General features: G+C 40.9%; 1 protein-coding gene across 2 annotated transcripts in view; it reads left to right on the plus strand.

Annotated features, from left to right (window-relative positions):
- LOC122796436 overlaps window positions 1-19,460 on the plus strand; it is a 2,401,740-nt gene that overhangs the window by 2,013,419 nt on the left and 368,861 nt on the right. For both annotated transcript variants that reach the window (XM_044064916.1, XM_044064908.1), the window contains exons 10-11: window positions 2,362-2,397; window positions 7,264-7,424. In XM_044064916.1, coding sequence (XP_043920851.1) covers window positions 2,362-2,397; window positions 7,264-7,424 — 197 coding nt within the window. The remainder of the gene's footprint in view (window positions 1-2,361; window positions 2,398-7,263; window positions 7,425-19,460) is intronic.

Genomic DNA, 19,460 nt, shown 5'->3' on the forward strand with positions numbered 1-19,460 from the left:
CTGCATTCTACATAGGCAAGACGGACCGCAAATTGCGACAGCGTATATATGAGCACGTCTATGCCATTAGGACTAATAAACAGGAGAATGCACTTGCTAGACATGTTGCAAACTTTCCAGATCATAAATTTGATTTCATGGGGATTGATCATATCCCAATGAGTATTAGGGGAGGTCCCTTGTCTCTTCTTTTAGAACTTCGCGAATTAGAATGGCAGATAAAACTAAATGCCTTTCATAACCCTGGTCTTAATGACAATTGTAACATCTCAGTGGTGCTGAAAATGAGAAGCTACATAAAGTAAACAACTGAACAAGCCATTAAACTAGTGGTTTTTTACCATTTGGCTTATGATTACAACTATAGTAACGCATTTTGCCCCTAGATTTGTTACTACTTGGTTTATACCATCATTTGGGAGTTTTGTGATCCAAGAAGTCACCTATTTTGTTTCACTTTTAATACTTCTAACTTCCTCAGTCTTTGAATGTCTACTTTTTTAGATTAACTGATGGCAAATAGTTTAGTTCTGTATATTTTAGTCTTTGTAATTCATAAAATTGTTTGATGGTTCTGAATTTTTTGTAATAAGGTTCTAACTATTTTTAACTGTAACACTGCCATGCTTGTTTAAAAGTAGCGCTGGTTAATTTTCCACCTGTGCGGTAATGATGTCATGATGTATACGCCTATTTTAAATTAGTATTTACTGCTTGGCGCTTAATGTTTTATTGTATCAACGTTTTCTGAAGAAGCTGCTTGCATTGAATAGCAGCGAAAACGCTTTTATTTTACAAATAAAGTTGCGTTCAAGAATTTTTTTAGGAAGTGTTCCTGATTTTGCTTGGGACTTTTGGTGTTATTTCGGACTGCCTTCTTTCCGGTTTGTTTCACCTGGTTTGTCTTGCCTGATTTTGTGCAGCCTTTTGAAATTTGTTTTTTCGCACACTTGATGCCACTGAGAAGTGCGATCTTTGACATCAGTGACATCAACTCGGGGGGAAAAACATAGGATGTATCCATAGACTTTAATGGATTATTAATGCGCTTGTGTAGATGCACATCTGTTAGTCCATGGAGCCCTCCCTAACATGACATCACTGGGGAAAACACTAAATTTATTTAGGTTGTGATTTCAAAAAAATTTCCAAAGCTTTTTATTGAAACAATAACCCAAATGTATACTGGTAAACTCTGGCAGATTGCATAGTGGCACTTGACTTACCAGATGTTGTAATGGAGTAGCTCAGTGTTACAAACCACTTTAATGAATGTAGACATTTGGGAGTCGTGACTTTTGTATATTTAGCTTACATAATGCTACAGACTTCTCATTTGTAGGTGCAGTCATTTTCTTTGTGGTACAATATGAGAGACGAAGTGTAACACAAGTGTGTAAGTGTGAAAAAGAGTAAAGCAGTAGTATATACATCATAGTTAAGAAAAAAAAAATAAAATGTGTTAAAGTGGCATGTGCATATTGGTGTAATAGTTTTGGGCTGTAATGTTCATATTTTTAATCTGTGCGATGTTTATGCTAAAAACCATTTCCTAAGTTGTGTGTTTTAAAATGTGTGCTATCAGTGTTTCTGTTTAGAGATGCATGTGCTCTGTGAAGTAAATGTTTACAGAATTAATATTAACATATTATAGCACATGTTATGACCAATTTGAGTTGTTTATAATGAGCAAAACAATATAATATTCCTGATCTGAGAGTAACTTGCCTGAGGGATCTATACTGTAGAGGATTACTAAGACATTAGAGCAGTTACTGCCTGAGCTGATCATTGTTTACTTAAAGGAGTTGACATTTTTCATGCTGCTGATACTTAAGCCGCTGTTTAAAAGGCCAGCAGTAAAACTGCCCTGCTCATTGATGCATACACAGTGTGAGGCAGAACTTCAAAGTGATCTTTTGTTTTTGATTGGAAAGCACATATTTAAGCTCATGGTAACTGCCTTTCCCAAATCCATGCCATTGACCACTAGCTCAATGTTGATGATTTAATGCACTGCACATCTTTAAGGATGGTAAAGCAGATACCATGTGTTTATAGGAGACTGGCATCTTTTCAAGAGGCCGCTGATAAGCATGAGACCTTGCTCCTTGGCAAATCAGTGTATTAACTTATGCATACATAGCATGACAACACAAAAATTGCAAGTTGCTGTGGAATAGCTAGAAAAGCAATGCTGTATTCTCATGCAGATAAATACACTTGTGTGGTGTATTGGATTTCTTTTACTTTTTCAGAAACTGTTTGTCTATTTATTGTATTTTGGTAGCAAATGTAACATAATTTGAAACAAGCATTTTTGGGAACAGAATGTTATCTCTCTCTCTCTCTCGTTCACAGGGAATGCGAAAGGTAGAACTTCCCGGTGAACCAAAGGTGAGCTCAGTTTCTCATTTGTTTTGAGAGATCGTATTAAATTTAGTGAGTTAGTTTCGGGAGCAGATTAGTTGTTTCTGATTGGGTCTTTCAATAGCTGAATGAGTGCAGAAGCAGACATGTAGATGTTACTGTTGTTTGCAAATGTATTATATGTAGGTAAGTCCTTTATTTCTTTAGTCTCAAATATCTGTTGGAAGGGCTAGAATGCACTAGTGTTATATTATTCAATCGAAGGCTTCTTTGAACAGTGAAAGGGAAAAAAGTACTAGCTAGACCCAGACTTCATTTTATTTATGTATTGTGTGGGTTGACCTCTTGTCGTAGAACAGCGAAGTACAATTATTTAATTGCCAGTTAAAATGTTGTGTTTTTATTTGTCAGCTAACACTGTTTGGTTTCTATGCCTTCTGATTTGCATCCTTTCTATTGAACCTTGATTAGCTTCTCATTTTGTGAGTCGTAGATGCTATCGCCTCTTCATTCAGTTATGAGTCAAACCCCTTAACAGTAGTCTGATAAGTCAGGGGTTCAGGAACTGATAGGAATATTGCCACTAGTGTTAGGTTCTCACTGCTAAATCTCGCCCACAATTCCAATAATGAGCTGCCTGTACCATGGTACTCAAGTTCTTTCCCCTCACAAATGTTAATGCTCACACTGAGTGGTCACAGGCTGCTTCAGGATTATATTTTCTGAATTTGAACTGCATTTTCTGCTTTATTAAATGCTCACTCTTATCCCCTTCCTTTTTTTTATTATTATACATTCTTGTTTCTTCTTTTAAATGTTTGTGCTTGTCAGGTGGTGTCTCAGGCAAATTCTATCTATGGTAAAACTTTTCTCAGTAACTCACCCTATGGAAAGCAAATTGTTTCTGCAGATAGGCAATTAAAATACCCACGGTGGTGGTGCTGCAGTAGCATTGTCGCCTCACAGTAAGACGCTGTCCGGTTCGATTCTCAGCTAGAGCATCTTCTGCGTGAATGGGCGTACCTTCATTGAAGGTTGTGTGTCAGGGCTGGTAACTCGGCACGTAAAAATCAACTACCAATCATTAGTGGACCGGAGTTGCACTGTGGCGACCCCTAACCAGGAAAAGCCAAAAGACACAAGATAGGCAATTAAAATGTTTGGATCTGTTCAATTTGTTTCTCAAGGCATCCAAAGGTATTCCATCTGCAGGGATTTTAATGTTATTGCTGAAAGGTGCTAGACAAGGGCCTTTCAGATTTGTTTGATGTCACAGAAGTTGAATCAATGGCTTTCTTTTCCAAAGTCTCCTAAACCACCTTCTACATCATGAAGATTCTTTAAAAGCAGCAAGAGGCATTCAAGGCAGTGTGTTTCTCAAATGTTAGGTTTTAAAAAGGGTAAAGTTGAAGACAGATTCAAAACAAAAGCCTTCCTATGTTAATTATACATTAGTCCCTGTAAGTGGCAGCAGCTTTGTGAGAAGTTGTTGGACCTATTTTCTATGGGCCTTGTTTTCACTCCTGCACAGCTCCTCTTCCCCACTACCCATGATGGCCTCTCCTACAATGTGGCAAACCTCATCCCTTCGAGGAAATGTCTGTAAAAACTGTCATATGCCATCAAAAATTGAAAACTCAGGCTAGGCTGTATGTCAGAGGGATGAAGCTGTGATTACAAACTAGAAGGCCTACAATGAATTAGTGGCTCTGGCTCTGGATTAGCAAGCAGCAGAGGATGGGAGTGAGTGGTCAGTGCTCGCCTACTATTCGTGGAGTGAGGAAGGAGGTATGTCCTGTTTCAGTACTGACACCTACTGAAGAAGAGATGCATGTCATGCAGTATATAATCAACCACTTACACATGACTCTGCCAAGCTTTGTTTGCACAGTAGCATTCATAAGGGTATATGTTGGAGTATACACAGCCACAGAGGAAAGTATAGCTAGCCCTATGGACATGGGGAGATATTAAAATGATAGCAAGGGGAAAAAAGGCTATTTTAGTGACACCCTGATTTAATTTGGTCTTGCTGTATTTGAGAACATTAGGCTTGATATGTTATAGAAGGCCAATGATTGGCAGGGACCGTGGAGCAGAGTAGTACAGAAAAAAAACGTTGGCCTAAATATGCAATGAGCATCAGGCCATAGCTCCTGTTCTACCAGCTGACCATCTTCAGGTCTCATTTGCACTATCCGTGCCAGTGCCATAGATTAGTTCATCTGGCATTGGTCCTACTATCATATGCTTCACTGATATCTACACAACCAGTGTTACCCTTATTGATATTTTCCTATCCAGTGTTGGTCCCATCAGCATCTGCCTAGCCAGAATTGGAACCTCACTTCTCTGATTGCCAAATGTCAGGAATGCAAATGTTGGCCTTACTAATATCAGCATACTAGCATTCAGTACTACAATTCATTACATTTAACCTATACTGCTAATAATGAAGATTCTACTATATTCAGGATGTAGAGGTGACATATCAAAGCCCAGCAGTATAGATAACAGCTTTTTCATATGCAACAGCCACTTTGTGGCACACCCAGGTTCCCAAGCCTCAGCTACCACCTTTACTCTTCTGTAAGGTTTTCTTAACCACATTTTTTTTGGAATCCTCCTCCTCCTGCAAGGGAGCTGGTGGAGAAGGTTTCTGGCACCACTTCCAAATGTTTTGCTACTAAGTGACAGTTACAGATCCAACCTAAAAGTAACATTTACTACTACCATAGGAATGTAAACCTGTCTTAGAAGACATCATTGGTGATGATAAGAAAGCCTATCCCTGTCTTTCCCCATCAGAGAATCTGTACTTTGGTGAGATCTTCACCATTATGCTGGCAAGCATAATGGGCAGTAGGCTGTCTGCTTCCTCCATGGAAGCTACAGAAAGCATGATAGACCATGGAACAGTCTTCTCAGTAGTTAACACCTTTGGTGGGTGGTTTTCAGGGCATTTGATACCATGGCTCCTATTCCCAGCAAGGCAGACCAAATATTCCAGTTGCTTAAGAAGTATTCATGAGATAGATGTGTGTTGGCAGTGGCCCAGAAGAGGACTCGATCTGCCCTGAACCAAGCTAGTTCTTTCTGTAACACTACCACTTTTCATAGGTTGGTACTAGGCTATCAGCCCTAGGGCCTATACAAGCCTAGCCATAACAATTCCCTGGCTATTTCTTCCCACACTATTTACTTCCCTGGACCCCTGTCTAACAGGGCAACTGACGTGATCCCCGGGATGAATTTCCTTTCTCCCATCCAATCATCAAGGTTCCTTTTGAAGAGGGTTAAAGAGGTACTCTGCTTGACATGTATGGGCAATCTATTCCAGAGTCTGGGGAGTCTCTGGGTCAGAACCTTTCCCTCCAGCATGTTTTGTTTATTGTGATGACAAGGTTTAGATCCCTGGTGTGTGTGGCTCTGAGGGATTGGGATTTATTTAAGTGTAGCATGTCCAACAGCTCTGGGTTTGACATGGCCTTGTATGTTAAGCAGAGATCGCCTCTGAGTAGACGATATGTGACAGAATATAGCTGGAGTTTTTTAAGTCGGTCAGCGTAGGGCATCTGCTTTTGGCCTGTGATTCTTTTAGTGAGGTATTTCTGTGGTCTTTCCAGTTGTTGCAGATGTCTTGAGAGGTACATACCAAACTTTGCATTGTATTCTATAATGGGTCTAATGAGGGATGAGTACAGTGGGACAATGATCTCTCTTTTTTCTGGATGAAAAGCACTTTGTGATGAGGTGTGCCACATACAAGGATTTCCTGACTGTTGTGGTGATGTGGTTATCGTAGGTGAGACCACTGTCCAACTGTGTCCCTCAGTCTCTTATCACACTTTCGGTGTTTAGTGTACTGCCACCTGTATGGGAAAAAAACATGTATCCGTGAATTACCAAAGGGGATAACTATACATTTCTTAGCATTGAGCTTGAGCCCATGGCTCTGGCACCAAGCACCTGTTTCTGTAAGGCCCTTTTGTAGAGTGTCCACATCATTTGGGGATTCAACCATGTCTTTTAGTATTTGTATGGTTTAGATTTTTTTCTTTTCCCTTAGTATATTTTTATTGTAAATTGATCACAAAAGTTGAGTGCATGTCTGTTTTAGCTATTAATTTCATCTGGGTTTAGGTTAGGAGTTTTTACATCTGTATTTTTAGTGTCTACATTTTTAAATGCATTACACACATGCATTTTGTGTGTGTATATGAATGTACACACGTACACATATATTTTAACAAGGTGTTGAATGGAGTGTCACAATGTTGTCTTAATTCTTTAACAATAAAACAAAATGTCCAAACAGTTGGTGTTGGTTGTTGTGCTTTTCAATCATGTTTGATCATGGAACTAGCCTGCTGACCACAGTCTTTTGAGTGTAGCCATTTTATGTAGCACATTCTAGCATTCTTTCTTTCCATTTCATTGTAAATATGTACATGCACAAAATGATGGGATCAAATATCCGGTCTTCCATTATTAAGAAAGGATAGGTGTCACAGTCTGTTTTGTGTATAGAAACAGTGTTTCTCCATGTTGTGTTGTAGTATGGTAATTCGAATTTCATTGCTAGTTTAAAAAATGTAATTTGTTATTTTCAGTCTTTCCTGTATTTCGTGAGTATTGTTAACTATACACTGTAGGGGGTGGGGGATTCTCTATGTGGTTTGAAAGACACCGGGTAGATCTGCTATTTTAAAAGCACTGGTCTGATGGGTTTCAAAGATAACATGTCAGTTTCGTGAGCGATGCCCTTAAATAGTTCTCAGAACTCCTGATTGCAAGGTGCAAAGTTTAGGTGTTGGTCTCAGATTTCAGAAAACCTAAATTTGTCTTGTATTACCCTTTCATTTTTTTTTCTTATTTTCTTTTTAACAATAGGTCATCCTGTATGAAAAGCCTTTTTTTAAAGGGAAATTCATGACACTTGCAGGTGATGTTTTGTCCATCAACAAGGAAACAGTCCAAGAAAACGAGAACTTCTACCCTTGCCAAACACTGCCATTTGCTTCTATTGGGTCAATCAAAGTTTTAGGAGGACTGTAAGTTTTGTGTGCTTCTTTTTTTTTCCTGCTTTGCTTCATACAGCTCTAGAAAGTAAATGGAAAATGCTGGTCATCATGAGTTCTTATCCCTCATATACAGTACAAGTAATACGTGGATTGACCAGCAGAAGTTGTCGCCACTGTGGCATAGTGATTAGATCGCAGAGTTACGAATCTCTAAATCTTGGCTTTGAACTTGTCTTGTTACAGCCTGTTTAATAATCATTACTAAGGTCTTTAATGTTTTATTCATTACCAAGTAACTTTTGTAGGTTCATGGGTAGTTACAAGGCATGTGATCCAGAAGGGATGGATGATCCTATCCCAGTTTCCCCAAAGCAATTTCTGGTTAAGTGACTTCTTCAAGGTCATACAGTATGCAAATGAGGGCTGAGGGATTGAACTCTGGACCACAGGAAGCAACTTGTTAACTGTTTGTAGCCTTAATCCTCTGCATTAACTCGCCAGATTGTATGTATTAATATGGTTCCTGGATCTCCATAATGTTTAAACTAACTTTTACTTCCCATATTTTATCCCATTTTCTTTGGGAACCAGAGTGTCGTAGGTGTTTGTGTGTCAGCTTCAGGATCCAAACTCCTTGGATGCTATATTGTTTGGAGTTTGTCCTCCCTTCATCTACATGGGTTTACTATGGGTTTTCCAATTTTCTCACACCTTCTGAAAACATGCACGATGTTTGGCTGTGCTAAATTTTCTGTCTGTATGGTACAATTTACCCTCACTCTTTAGGGCCAGTTTACTTGCACAGTTAAGTTAATAAAAATATACTACAAAATTTAGTTAATTTTCTTAATAAATAATTGGTCAGTTTGCTTCTGTTCTACTATTTCTTTACTTATAATGCCATTTGCTTGTATTTGGAAACATGACTGTATATATGACAGTTGAACATGTCATAGGGTACATACTTACAGATTGCAGGTTAATTTGCTTCTGTATCACTCTACAGTTAATGACCAGATAGTTAAATGGTAATTTAAATAATTGTACCCTCCATTCCCCGCTACTTCATCCAGGAGGTCTTTCCTCGTAATTCACATTTCCCATCACAGACAACAGCAAACAGACAACTTTATTTTTGTTTAGGAAAATTTCTTTTTCTGCCTATTTGCATCAGTAGTCCATACTGGATATATCAAAAAGCTGAATAGTGCCTGTTATAGTAAATTTGTGAAATTAACTTTAAGTTGCAGATGACCAAGTGATATGAACAAACTTTGTTTGGCTGCTTTGCCTGGAAGGAAGCATAAATGATCAAGAAAAGGCATTTTTGTTGCTTACAGATAACGCAGACTATGGTGTATCACTGAAAAAAACATTCAAACTTAGGTTCATAGGTTCATACTAGGCTGTCTGCCCTAGGGCATTTATAAGCCTAGCCAGAGTGTGTGTGGCTTTCACCACCCCTTAGGATGAGAATACTATACCCGTTAGTTTGCTGTGCCTCTGTCCAGCAGTGACACAGAGATGATTCCCGGGGTAAACCTACGATCTCCCATCCACTCGTCAAGATTTCTCTTGAACAGAGTCAGTGAGGGGCTCTGCCTCACATGGACTGGGATTCTGTTCCATAGTGTAGGGAGTCTCTGGGTGATGAATCTGTCCCTCCAGCACGTCCTATTTATATCCGTGTTGAGGTTTAAGTCTCTTGCTCTCGTGGCTCTGGTGGATTTGGATTTTTGAGGTGGAGCATGTCCATTAATTCCGGGTTGGACATGGCCTTGTATGTCAGGCACAGATCACCTCTGAGCAGTCGGTATGCGACTGAATAGAGCTGGAGTTTCTTCAGTCGGGCATCGTATGACATATGTTTGAGCCCCTTTATCCTTTTGGTGAGGAACTTTTGGGGTCTTTCCAACTGCTGCAGGTGTCGGGTAAGGTACATTCGGAATAGGGTGTTGTACTCAATCATTGGTCTGATAAGTGAAGAGTACAGGGGTGCAATGACCTCTCCTGATCTGGATGTGAATCCCTTCATGATCAGGTGGGCAATGTAGAAGGTCTTCCTAACCACTTTGGCAATGTGAGTGTCAAAAGAGAGGTTACTGTCAACTTGGGTACCCAGGTCCCTGATAACGTCTTCCGTGTTTAATGGATTACCACCTATGTGGTAATTAGGGGTTACCTTGTTTTTCCCAAAGGGTATGACTATACATATTTTGGCATTTAGCTTAAGGCCATGGCTCTGGCACCAGTTATCCATTTCTATGAGACCTCTCTGGAGGATATCTGTGTCTGATGGAGTGTCAATTATGGTGCCCAGTTTGCAGTCATCTGCAAATTTTGTCAGCCACAATCCCCCTATGTTTGCCTGCACTTCAGAAAAATAAATGCCGAACAAGAGGGGGCCCAGGACTGAGCCCTGTGGGACACCGCTCGTGACCGGCTTAGTCTCTGACATGGCACCAGCAACTCTAACCCTGTGTGTTCTGTCCTTGAGCCAGTTTGCAACCCATCTTGTGACATATGGGTTTACATCTAAGCTGGTGAGCTTTTCTGTGATGCCCGAGTGGGGTATTGTGTCGAACGCTTTTGCTAGGTCAAGGTAGGCTGTGTAAACTGCCTTACCCTCATCAATGGCCTTTAGTGACTGTTTTGAAAAAGTCGACTAAGTTCAAGAGGCAGGATCTGCCCTTGACAAAGCCAGATTGGGTAGGATCCAGTGTCTGTAGGTCCCCAATGTCTTTATTTATGAGTTCCATTATGATCCTCTCCATAGCTTTGCAGACAAGGCTCGTCAAGCTTATGGGGCGGTAATTTCCAGGGTCCGTAGAAGCACCGCCTTTGTGGAGTGGGACCACAGTTGCCGTACGCCATTCTCTGGGTACGTATCCTGTAGTAAGGCTAAGATTAAACAGCAGCCTTATGTGTGGGTTTAGTTCCTCATTGAGTTCGTGTAGCACACAGCCGGGGACACCGTCCGGTCCCATTGATGCTGTGTTTTTTGCTTTAGAGAGAGCAGCTCTCACCTGGGCATCTGAGATGTTTGGGAGGCTAGACTCTGGTGGGATAGATATTTCTCCTTTTGGGGGAGGAGGAGAAATTTGCACTGAACCTGTCTGCCAGTATGTTGGCAATGTCTGTGAGTTCAGTGATTTTTTTTGTTATAATTTTGGACTAATTCTGAGCATATCTGGGAGTTTCCACCCAGGTTTCTAACATAGCTAAAGAAGGCCTTATGATTGTCTTTTGTGTCATTAGCGATTTTTCTCTCAAAGTTGGCCTTGGATGATTTTATGAGTGATGGTAGTTTTTTGCTAGTATTGATCAGAGATGCCTTCCCTTTTAGGAATTTTGCTCTGTCATGTAGTAGCTTTCTCTTCTTGTTGTAGAGTTTGTTTATGGCTGGGGTCCACCAGACCGGGTGCCTGCCTTTGGTGGAAAGGGTCTTGATTTTATTAGGGATTGCTTGATCCATACATTCCTGGAGGTGCTCGTAGAAGGCATTTGTAAGGGTTTCAGCAGCGTGGGTTGTGGTTTCCACTGGCTCGGGGGCCTTGAAGGATACCACTCCAGTCTTAAGAAGTGTGAAGTTTGCTTTTGAGAAGTTCTTCACTGTGGTCTTTTGCTGGGGTGGGGCGGGATGTGGATCTCCAGTGAGATTAATTTATGGTCTGATCTCACCAATGAGGGATATACTTCCGTGTGGAGCATTTTGTCCCCATGTTTGTGATGATCAGGTCTAGTATATTTTCTCCTCTTGTGGGAATGGTGACTAGTTGTTCCATAGCATTTGAGTTTATGAACTCCAGGAACCTTTGGGCTAGGGTGTTGGGGCTTGAGTAATGTTCCCAGTCTATGTTTGGGTAGTTGAAGTCACCCAATATGATGGTATTTGGAGAGACATTCATACTCTCCAGTGTCTTCAGGAAGGCTGTGTGGGTTTCCTGAGTTTGAGAAGGTGGTCTGTAGCATGTTACAAACTGTAGGGCAGTTTTACCTATGGTTAATTGCACCTGGATGGTCTCCGATGCCGTGCATTGCCACTAACCTGGAGGTGTGGGTATCCTTTATGAATATGGATACTCCCCTCCTTTTGTGGTTCGGTCCGGATTTTGGGGTGGAACGCATGATATGAGGTATAACCTGATAGTGCTGGGGTGCTCTCAGGAGCCTTGAACCAGGTTTCAGTCACAGCACAGACATTGATGTTCTCCATACTGAGGAGGGCTTCGAGGGCGTGCATCTTGAGGTTTAGACTTCTGGCATTGAGCAGTATTACCCTTAGTTTTCTCCATTTTTGTTTTCTAGGGCGGTAGGTTTATCATTTGAGCCTTGCCTAAAAAGGCACTATGGGGTGGCAAGAGCCTTTGCCAATATCCGGAAGCCCAGGGGTGACAGGTTCAAGCCGTCCCTTGCGAAGCAGCGTGGCTTGTCAAGCATGTCATCCCAGGCAGACAGACATTGGATCCCCTTAGAATGACACCAGTAATTAAACCAATTATTAAAGCTGATCATTTTGTCTCTGTATTGTGGCATCATTCTTGGTGAGGGTAGGATACTGCTCAGGGTCAGGGTCATACCGGCCTGGGCTACATAATCTGAGAGCTCCTCTATGTCTCTTCATGTAGTCCAGGGAGGTACGTCTCAGGTCGTTCACACCAGCATGGACAATGACCGTGTCATACTTGTACTTGCTGTGGAGTGACCTGAGTGCTTGTGTTATGTGGCGGATTCTAGCGCCTGACAGGCAGCTTACTGTGATCTTTTCCTTGTTCAGTCTGGTGAGTGGGACGTCAGTGTGTCTGACTATGGAGTCACCTATAACAAGTGTGTCTGGCATTGTGTTTGGCCTTAAGGGCTGTGACTGTTTAGCACACTGACTTTGAGAACTATGTGTTGCATGTCTTATGTCTTGAGGTGGCAGTTGCTTGGGTGTCTGCTTTGGAGGCCTCTGTAGTTTTGGTAGATTTTTGATCAGTGCCTCCGAGTATGTCTTTGTGTGTTTATGTGTTTGTTTTGCAGTTGTGATAGTTCTATGTGAAACTGGGTTTGTGGTGTGCGTGGTTTCCTTCTCCTCCTGTCTGGTCTTGCCAGTCCTGAGTTGAGAGAGCTCAGCCTCCAGTTTGGCTATATAGTTGCATCTCTCACATGTATTTGTGTTTTGTGGGAGAAGGAGTGGGTTGTCTGTGTACATGAGGCAATTGTAACATTGCCTCAAGATGCCCAGATTCACCAGCTGAACAGGAGAGGACGCTAGCAACTGACCCTTCGACATGCTAGAAAAAGTGAAAAAGTTTGCTGTGTAACTGAGTCAGAAGGGACCTATAGGGAAATGGGTACTCAAGGGGACTCTAGGCTAATGTAGTACTTTGTTTACTATACAAGTACTTTACCTATATAAAAATGCTTTAGGAGCAAGTGCTGAGCTTTTGAGATAGAGAATAGACTGTTTAGATTGCAAGTAGAGAAGTTCTAAGGGAAAAATTGAAGAGCAGACTTTACGGAGCCAGAAATAGTTTAACCGGCGCTGCCAGATGGTGCTCTATGGGCAACTCCGCGCTAAATCACGCTAAAGTGGGCTTTATAGCAGGGGGTTGAAAAGAGCTAGGAATTGACCCAAAATGGCCAATAGACTACAAGTTTCTGGCTGGAACCACTGCTCTAGGGACAAATAGGCTGCTCAGTGCTCCCCACTCCCACTGGTGAACAAAGAAGCTTCCCTTTATCCAAATAAGGATATGGAATAGCACAAGAACCACGCCAAAGCCCAGAGATCAGCAAACTCTGAAGACTGGACTATTGCTCTGTGATGCCAGTGAGTCACATCTATAGCATTTTGAGTGAATGCTGAGACAATACATATGATTGTGTTATGGGAACACACTGTGTCCAGGCCTTGTCATATTATGGGGACAAAAAATGTACTGTGGGAGAAAGAACAGCAGACAAATTGTTCTCCCCTCAAGTCATGTTGGGATGTGTAGCACATTATAAAATTACATTAACTGCCCAGAAAAGTTGGAGAAAGTAGCACCTGGAAAAATATCAAGATGTACATAATGAATTGGAGGAAATTCTCTGTTGTTGGAAAGACACCAGGTAGATTTGCAAAAGTACATTGGCTTGTAAGAACACATGCACACATTTTGCACTTAGCTCCATGAGTGAAGAATGTTTTATAAATGAAGTCATAATTGAGGTATAGTCTCAAATGTATTAAAGTAGTGCTATGTGGTATATATAGAAGCAAAATAGGCAGGAAAATCTCTTCATATCTGCATAGGATTTTCAGTATGCATGTATGCAGTGCTCAGAGATAGGCAAGACAAACATAATTCCACTCATTTCTTGCTTAAAAAGTTGATAATTCCACCCCTTGAAAACTTAACCAGGTTTTCATAAATGTACTGCATGGATGTGTACATATATGTTGCACAGTATGTCTTGTATGCTACTTCAGACTTAAATGATTTGTGAACATTGGGTAATCTGTGGTGGTATAACAGAGCTGTCCTGTGTTCCTAAGTGGTGCACATTAGCCAGATACCAGTCGCTCCTGTACTTTGGATTTCTAGAAGCACTGTGTGGCCTGATGTCACTACACAGCATGCCGTACTGAGGTGACATAGGTTTTACAGTATGCTTTACCACAAAGCTGTGTGCAACTACATGGGAGCTCTTACTGTAAAATATTGCATTGCCTTACCATGGTACTTTGCAGTCTTTTAGGTTTACTGTCTGTGCTTTTGAAAGGGGTATATAGAATATGATGTATACTTAAAATAAACCTATAAATGCTAAAGATTCAGCTGCAGTGATTATCATAGTATGGGGCCCTATTTAAGCATAATTTGGTTGACTCAGTGGGTAACTGGACATTCACTTGGGGGTTCCACCTGTTTCCCTCTTGGACAGGGACAATAGGTGCTGATTTTAGAATTTGCTTTAACCAGACACTCTTGAGAACATGGGGTTGAACTTGGCTAAGCTCGTAAGGGCCCAGGGGCCATTAGCCTAATAACCTCATATGGTCCAGATAAATCAGTTTGCAGTACAGACCTCATGGAGGTTAGACCACTTCTTTTGCTGTCTCTGTATTAAACCTCCTGACATGACAGTTACTAACCAAAGCAACAGAAGGAGGCTATCTCCTTTGTCTTTACCAAGAGCAGAGTTGTAGGAGATAATGAAAGGGTTAGCTTTTCAGTGTAGCAGTAAACTGCAGACAGAAGAAGTCTGTTTGCTCACAAGCTGTCAGCAATGAAAGAAGGCCAGGACAGCGATTCCACCAAAGTCATTTCTGCAGGTCCTGTCAAGAAGAGAAGTGGGTAAGGCAAGGCAGCACTAGAAAAGACAGGATCAAGCCTGCACCCATTGCAGTGTAGCCTCTGCATCTTCACATGTGATGACCTCCACATCTGCTGACGGCTGAGCATTGTGATGAGTGGAAGGTTGAGCTGAGACACAGTCTCTCTCCAACAACAACTTTTGAGAGTGAGACCTACAGACATGTGATATGACTTCTACTGCATTTGAGCCCACAACTCTGGTGCCTTGTAACGCAGAGTGGATTTTGTTGAAGCTGGTCTTGAGTGTAGGAGTCCATCACCACTGGTCTTGATCCGCATACAAGGGTTGAGTACTATTTTAAGTCTAAAATTGTTTGGTCTTTATATCATCTGATGAGACATGGCCAGATATTAGAATGGACAAGCCCTACACCATTAGTACCTGATGCTCACACCAGGCTTAATGCACTGTCACTGCCCCTGGTACATGTCTCACCACATCCTGCACTTTATTTGCTTGTTTTCAGGTCTGCTTGCTGTACAACACGAGAATGAGAGGTGCATAGCCTTCCTGTATGTTGAGCTAGTCTGTAGTTGCCTTCTCCCCGTTGCCTACATCTGATTAGTCACTTGCTGGGGGAATCTAAGGGGACTGAGTTCCTTGTTTCTGATGCGACAACACAGTCACTTGATAGAAGGAGTCAGCCTATCTAGATTGCCATTTAAGTGAATTTCATCTTCTGCCTCTAGTCCATTCCTTCCACCACCTCTTTTTTTTCTATATGTCCCATGCCCTTGTGAATGCCTCCATTGATAGTCAACCACACAACTCCTCCCATGAAGTAGCAATTTCACAGATGTATGGGGAATAGTTGGTCCATACAGTCTTTACAGTATGACCTCTTCAGATCAGCGTATTATGATCTTCTGTACTCATTGAATGTCCTCCCTTTCCCTTCTGGTCTGTGGTGTGAATTGTCCATTTTCCTCCAGTATTTGGTGTTGCCATTCCTCCTCCTGACTGCTTTCTATGGAAGTCATTCAGCAGTCTGATGATCCTCATTCAATGAAGACCTTTCGAAAGAAGTTTTTTTTTTTTTTTTTTTGTGACTAGCCCTGTATGCCGTGTCTCTTGCAAAGATGACATCTTTCAAAACTGCTTCCAAGTGGATGACTCAAGGTTTTTCTTTCTTCCTTAGACATTCCATCTTGTGCAGTCGTGTTTCAAAAATTAGGGGCATTTGTGCACCCAAATCTGAATCCCCTAAAGAAGTCTTCAAGAGAGGTCCCTATTCCCACATTCAGATTTTATGCCTCCTGAGATCTATATGTACAGTACTTAAGGATGCTATGGAAGAAGAGAGAAGGAAATCTTACCTGTTGAATAGAGTTAAATTTAGTGCATGTAGAATGGCATATGGCATAAGGTGGCTTCTTTCTAACAAGCTTTTTATTTCTCAACTATTTGGCAGAGGTTTCTCCTTTTCATCAGTCAGGATGATTCTTTTCTGCCATCTAAATTTGCCTACCTTTGGAACCCCCTTTGACAACTTGAAGCAGTTGTCGAAGGATGAAATACAGTGCCTCTTTCATGGGATTCGAACACTGTTTTAAAAAGCTGTATGTTCTTTTTTTGAATAAGACAACACAGCAGATGTGAATTTCCTGTGCCCGAATCTCCTCTTAGTGGTCATTATGCCATGCAGAAGAATTTCACAATTGTAAGCCTTAAGGTGCAGAATACCTTACCAGTGCCTTTTGCAATGACATGGTGTGTCAGAACAACTTCCTTTTTACCTAACATGACTGTGGAACTAGCACTGAAATAGGCCATCTTGCTCAAGGGTATTTTCCCCTGATTCCCAGAACAAAGCAAAAAAAGTGGAAAAAAAATCCTGCATCTGCTGTATGAACAGAGATAACTTATCATGTAGACAGAACTAGAATTCATGCAACCTGAACATCAGTTTGCCTTTTTCATGACAGGTATTAAGGAAATGTCATCATCCAAGGAAACATTAGTGGCTGTCTGCATTTCTTTTTGCAATGATTATAGCAGAAAAAACTTACAAGGCCAAATGACAGTGCAGTCGCCAAGGGCAGCAGCTGATAGTGCTGTCTTTTCAGAATATTTTAGCACAGACTTACTTTTGAAACAGTCTTCTAGACATCACATGCTAAGCATCTTTCCAGGAGCAGGGCACAGCTTTGCCACTGCAGTTCTGCTTGGCATGTGTGTTCCCTTTCCCTACATGAATGGCTAGCTTTACTTCCCATATTGTGTGATATTGTAGCTGTGATTCTTACAGTGAAAACGATACAGTACTGTAAGCATGCTCACCATAACCATAGATGATTGTCAGTAAAACTGCTGCATTGTAAGCTCCATCTTGCCCCCCTTGTAACCTTTGAGACTCCAATTTCTGTTTTTGGAAGTCTTCCACCTCCTTCCAGGAAGGCACTGCCTTTTTGTCATTCCCTACGTTCCATGCGAAGGTGCAGAGTTTGAGACTGCTTTGCATTAAACAAAAGAACATTAGGCAGGGCCAGAGGAGAACAAGTTTTTTCTAGACTTCATTGATGGTCAGTCGATTTCGTAGATACCCAAATGAATAGTAAAAAGTTACCCTTTCATAGACAGATCCTTCCAAGTCAAGAGTCCGTCTTCTGTCCAAATGGAGTGAAATTTTGGAATATGTTGCTGTCGGCAAGGAATCTGAAATTGAGGTACTGAGATGAACGGAGTTTAAATTTAGTGCATGCTGTCATGCCACCAAGAACACAGAAGATAAAAGGGTGTTGTTCTAGACTAGTTCCCCCTTGGTTGGACTGTACAGAAGTGGGCATGGCTTCTATGATTGACATGTCAAATGGCCGTGCTGTCGTATGCAAATGTATGCATAATTGACTACCATGCAGATTTGACAGTGACATCATGCATACATTGGTCCTGTCTTGTGGTTATATGTCTCTAATAGTGGTTTAATGTTTTGTTTTTTTAACTACCAGTGTTGTAGCTGTTATGCCAGTAGTGCATTTTTTTGCTGTTTTCTCTCTAACAAAGATTGTAAGGCATAGCACTATTTTCTTGCAGCCAACAAATAGCAGGACTGAAAACAGGCCAACAGACACTACTTAAAGTTTTATAGTGGAACATTGCAGTTATAATGTTTGGTATGTACGTGTTTTTTATTCTTATTATTTTAAGCTGCATCAATTGAGCTTAGAGTGCAAGTGTTAATGCTGTCCTGATTTTGTTACCACATACCTCTCAACTGTCCAAATTTTTGCCTCGTATTTTTAGTTTGTTCCTCATAAAATTTGCAGTTTTCTGACAACTCACTGAGGATTACTCACTAAATAATGCCATATATTTCAATTTCAGACAACATACCCTTAAAAAAAACGCAAGCTAATGCAAATCCTGTTATCCTAGCAACTTTGAGTGTTTTAGAACAAAATTTAGAAGACTGTCCCTGCAGCGCAGAATGGGAAATTCACCCTTTTCCTCAATGTACTGCGGTTTTGGAGGTGGTCTATTTAATTTGCAGGGGGGTGGCAAGGGGGCCTGCCTCCCTGCAAAAACATAAAAAAAAATTACTTTCAGTTATAGTCCTGTTTCTTTAGCATTACATGATGGTACCCCCCCCCTTGAGCTAACGTGCTGAATACCTGATGAATATTCATCAGGGCGGTGAAGACATCACCATGAATACTCATTCCTTATTAAACATGCCACTGGGTGTTGGGTGGTGGGACTTGCTACTGCACATCCGAGGGAGTATTGTTCTACAAAAATGCAGATAAAAGTTTATGCTTTGTAATTTAATTAAAAAAAATACAGAATGCTGGTTAGAATCAAATATAGTAGTAGAAAAATGGGTGAAAGATGTGCAGAAATACAGGATGTTAATCTGGTAAATGTAGGTGAAAGACTTCAGCCTGTGGCAGTTTTTTAAAGCTTTATTCCAAAAGACTAAACACGACTGCCGTCTGGACACTGTTTTCAAGTAAAATCCTAGGTGTCAAACATTTAATATTTGTGTGGTGAAGACAGTAATGTACACTGGATTAGATTCCTCAGTTTTTCTTGGGGAATTTCACTTCAGAGTAAGCATATGTGATGCAGAGAAATTGCTGACATTTTGAGAAAGAGTGTTTGTTGGGAGTGGGGGGTGGGTCACTATTTTCTGAACCAGTAAGTATATTTGAATTATTAATTAGATGCTTCCTGTGCCTAGGTACAAGGTTTGATTCCTTTCATCTTCATTTTCCTGTTATGTGATTCTGAGCAAGTCACTTAACTCATTCGCTCCAATGGAGCTCAGGAAGTTTACACTGTAACTTCCAGTGGGCAGAGCCTAAGCCTTTTGGCAGAATCAAATTGCCTTCACATTTCAAACAAATGTTCATATCTCTGGAACCATAGGTGTTATGAAAGAAGTATAAAAGGCAAATTCTTCAGCACAAACTATTTTTATAGCGATAGTATTCTTTAGGTTCTAGGTCTTAAACCAAATGTTAGAAGTAACTATTACATTTGTAATATTTTGTAAACAATTTACAATATCTCAGCAACCACTCAAGCTGCACACATACTGTCAGCAGTATTTTATTCACTTAGCTGAGAGCGTTCATATGAGAGTAAGGACTTCTATCTATGTTACTTGGTTGCTGAGATATTTAGAAAACTGTGAAAAGTATATTTATATAAATGAATATCATAAAAACAGTAGTTAATATCTGTTTACCTGCACTACACAGAGGTCATATATTA

Source organism: Protopterus annectens, chromosome 1.part0 (genome assembly GCF_019279795.1).
Source record: "Protopterus annectens isolate FY-2018-M chromosome 1.part0, PAN1.0, whole genome shotgun sequence".
Taxonomy (NCBI): domain Eukaryota; kingdom Metazoa; phylum Chordata; order Ceratodontiformes; family Protopteridae; genus Protopterus; species Protopterus annectens.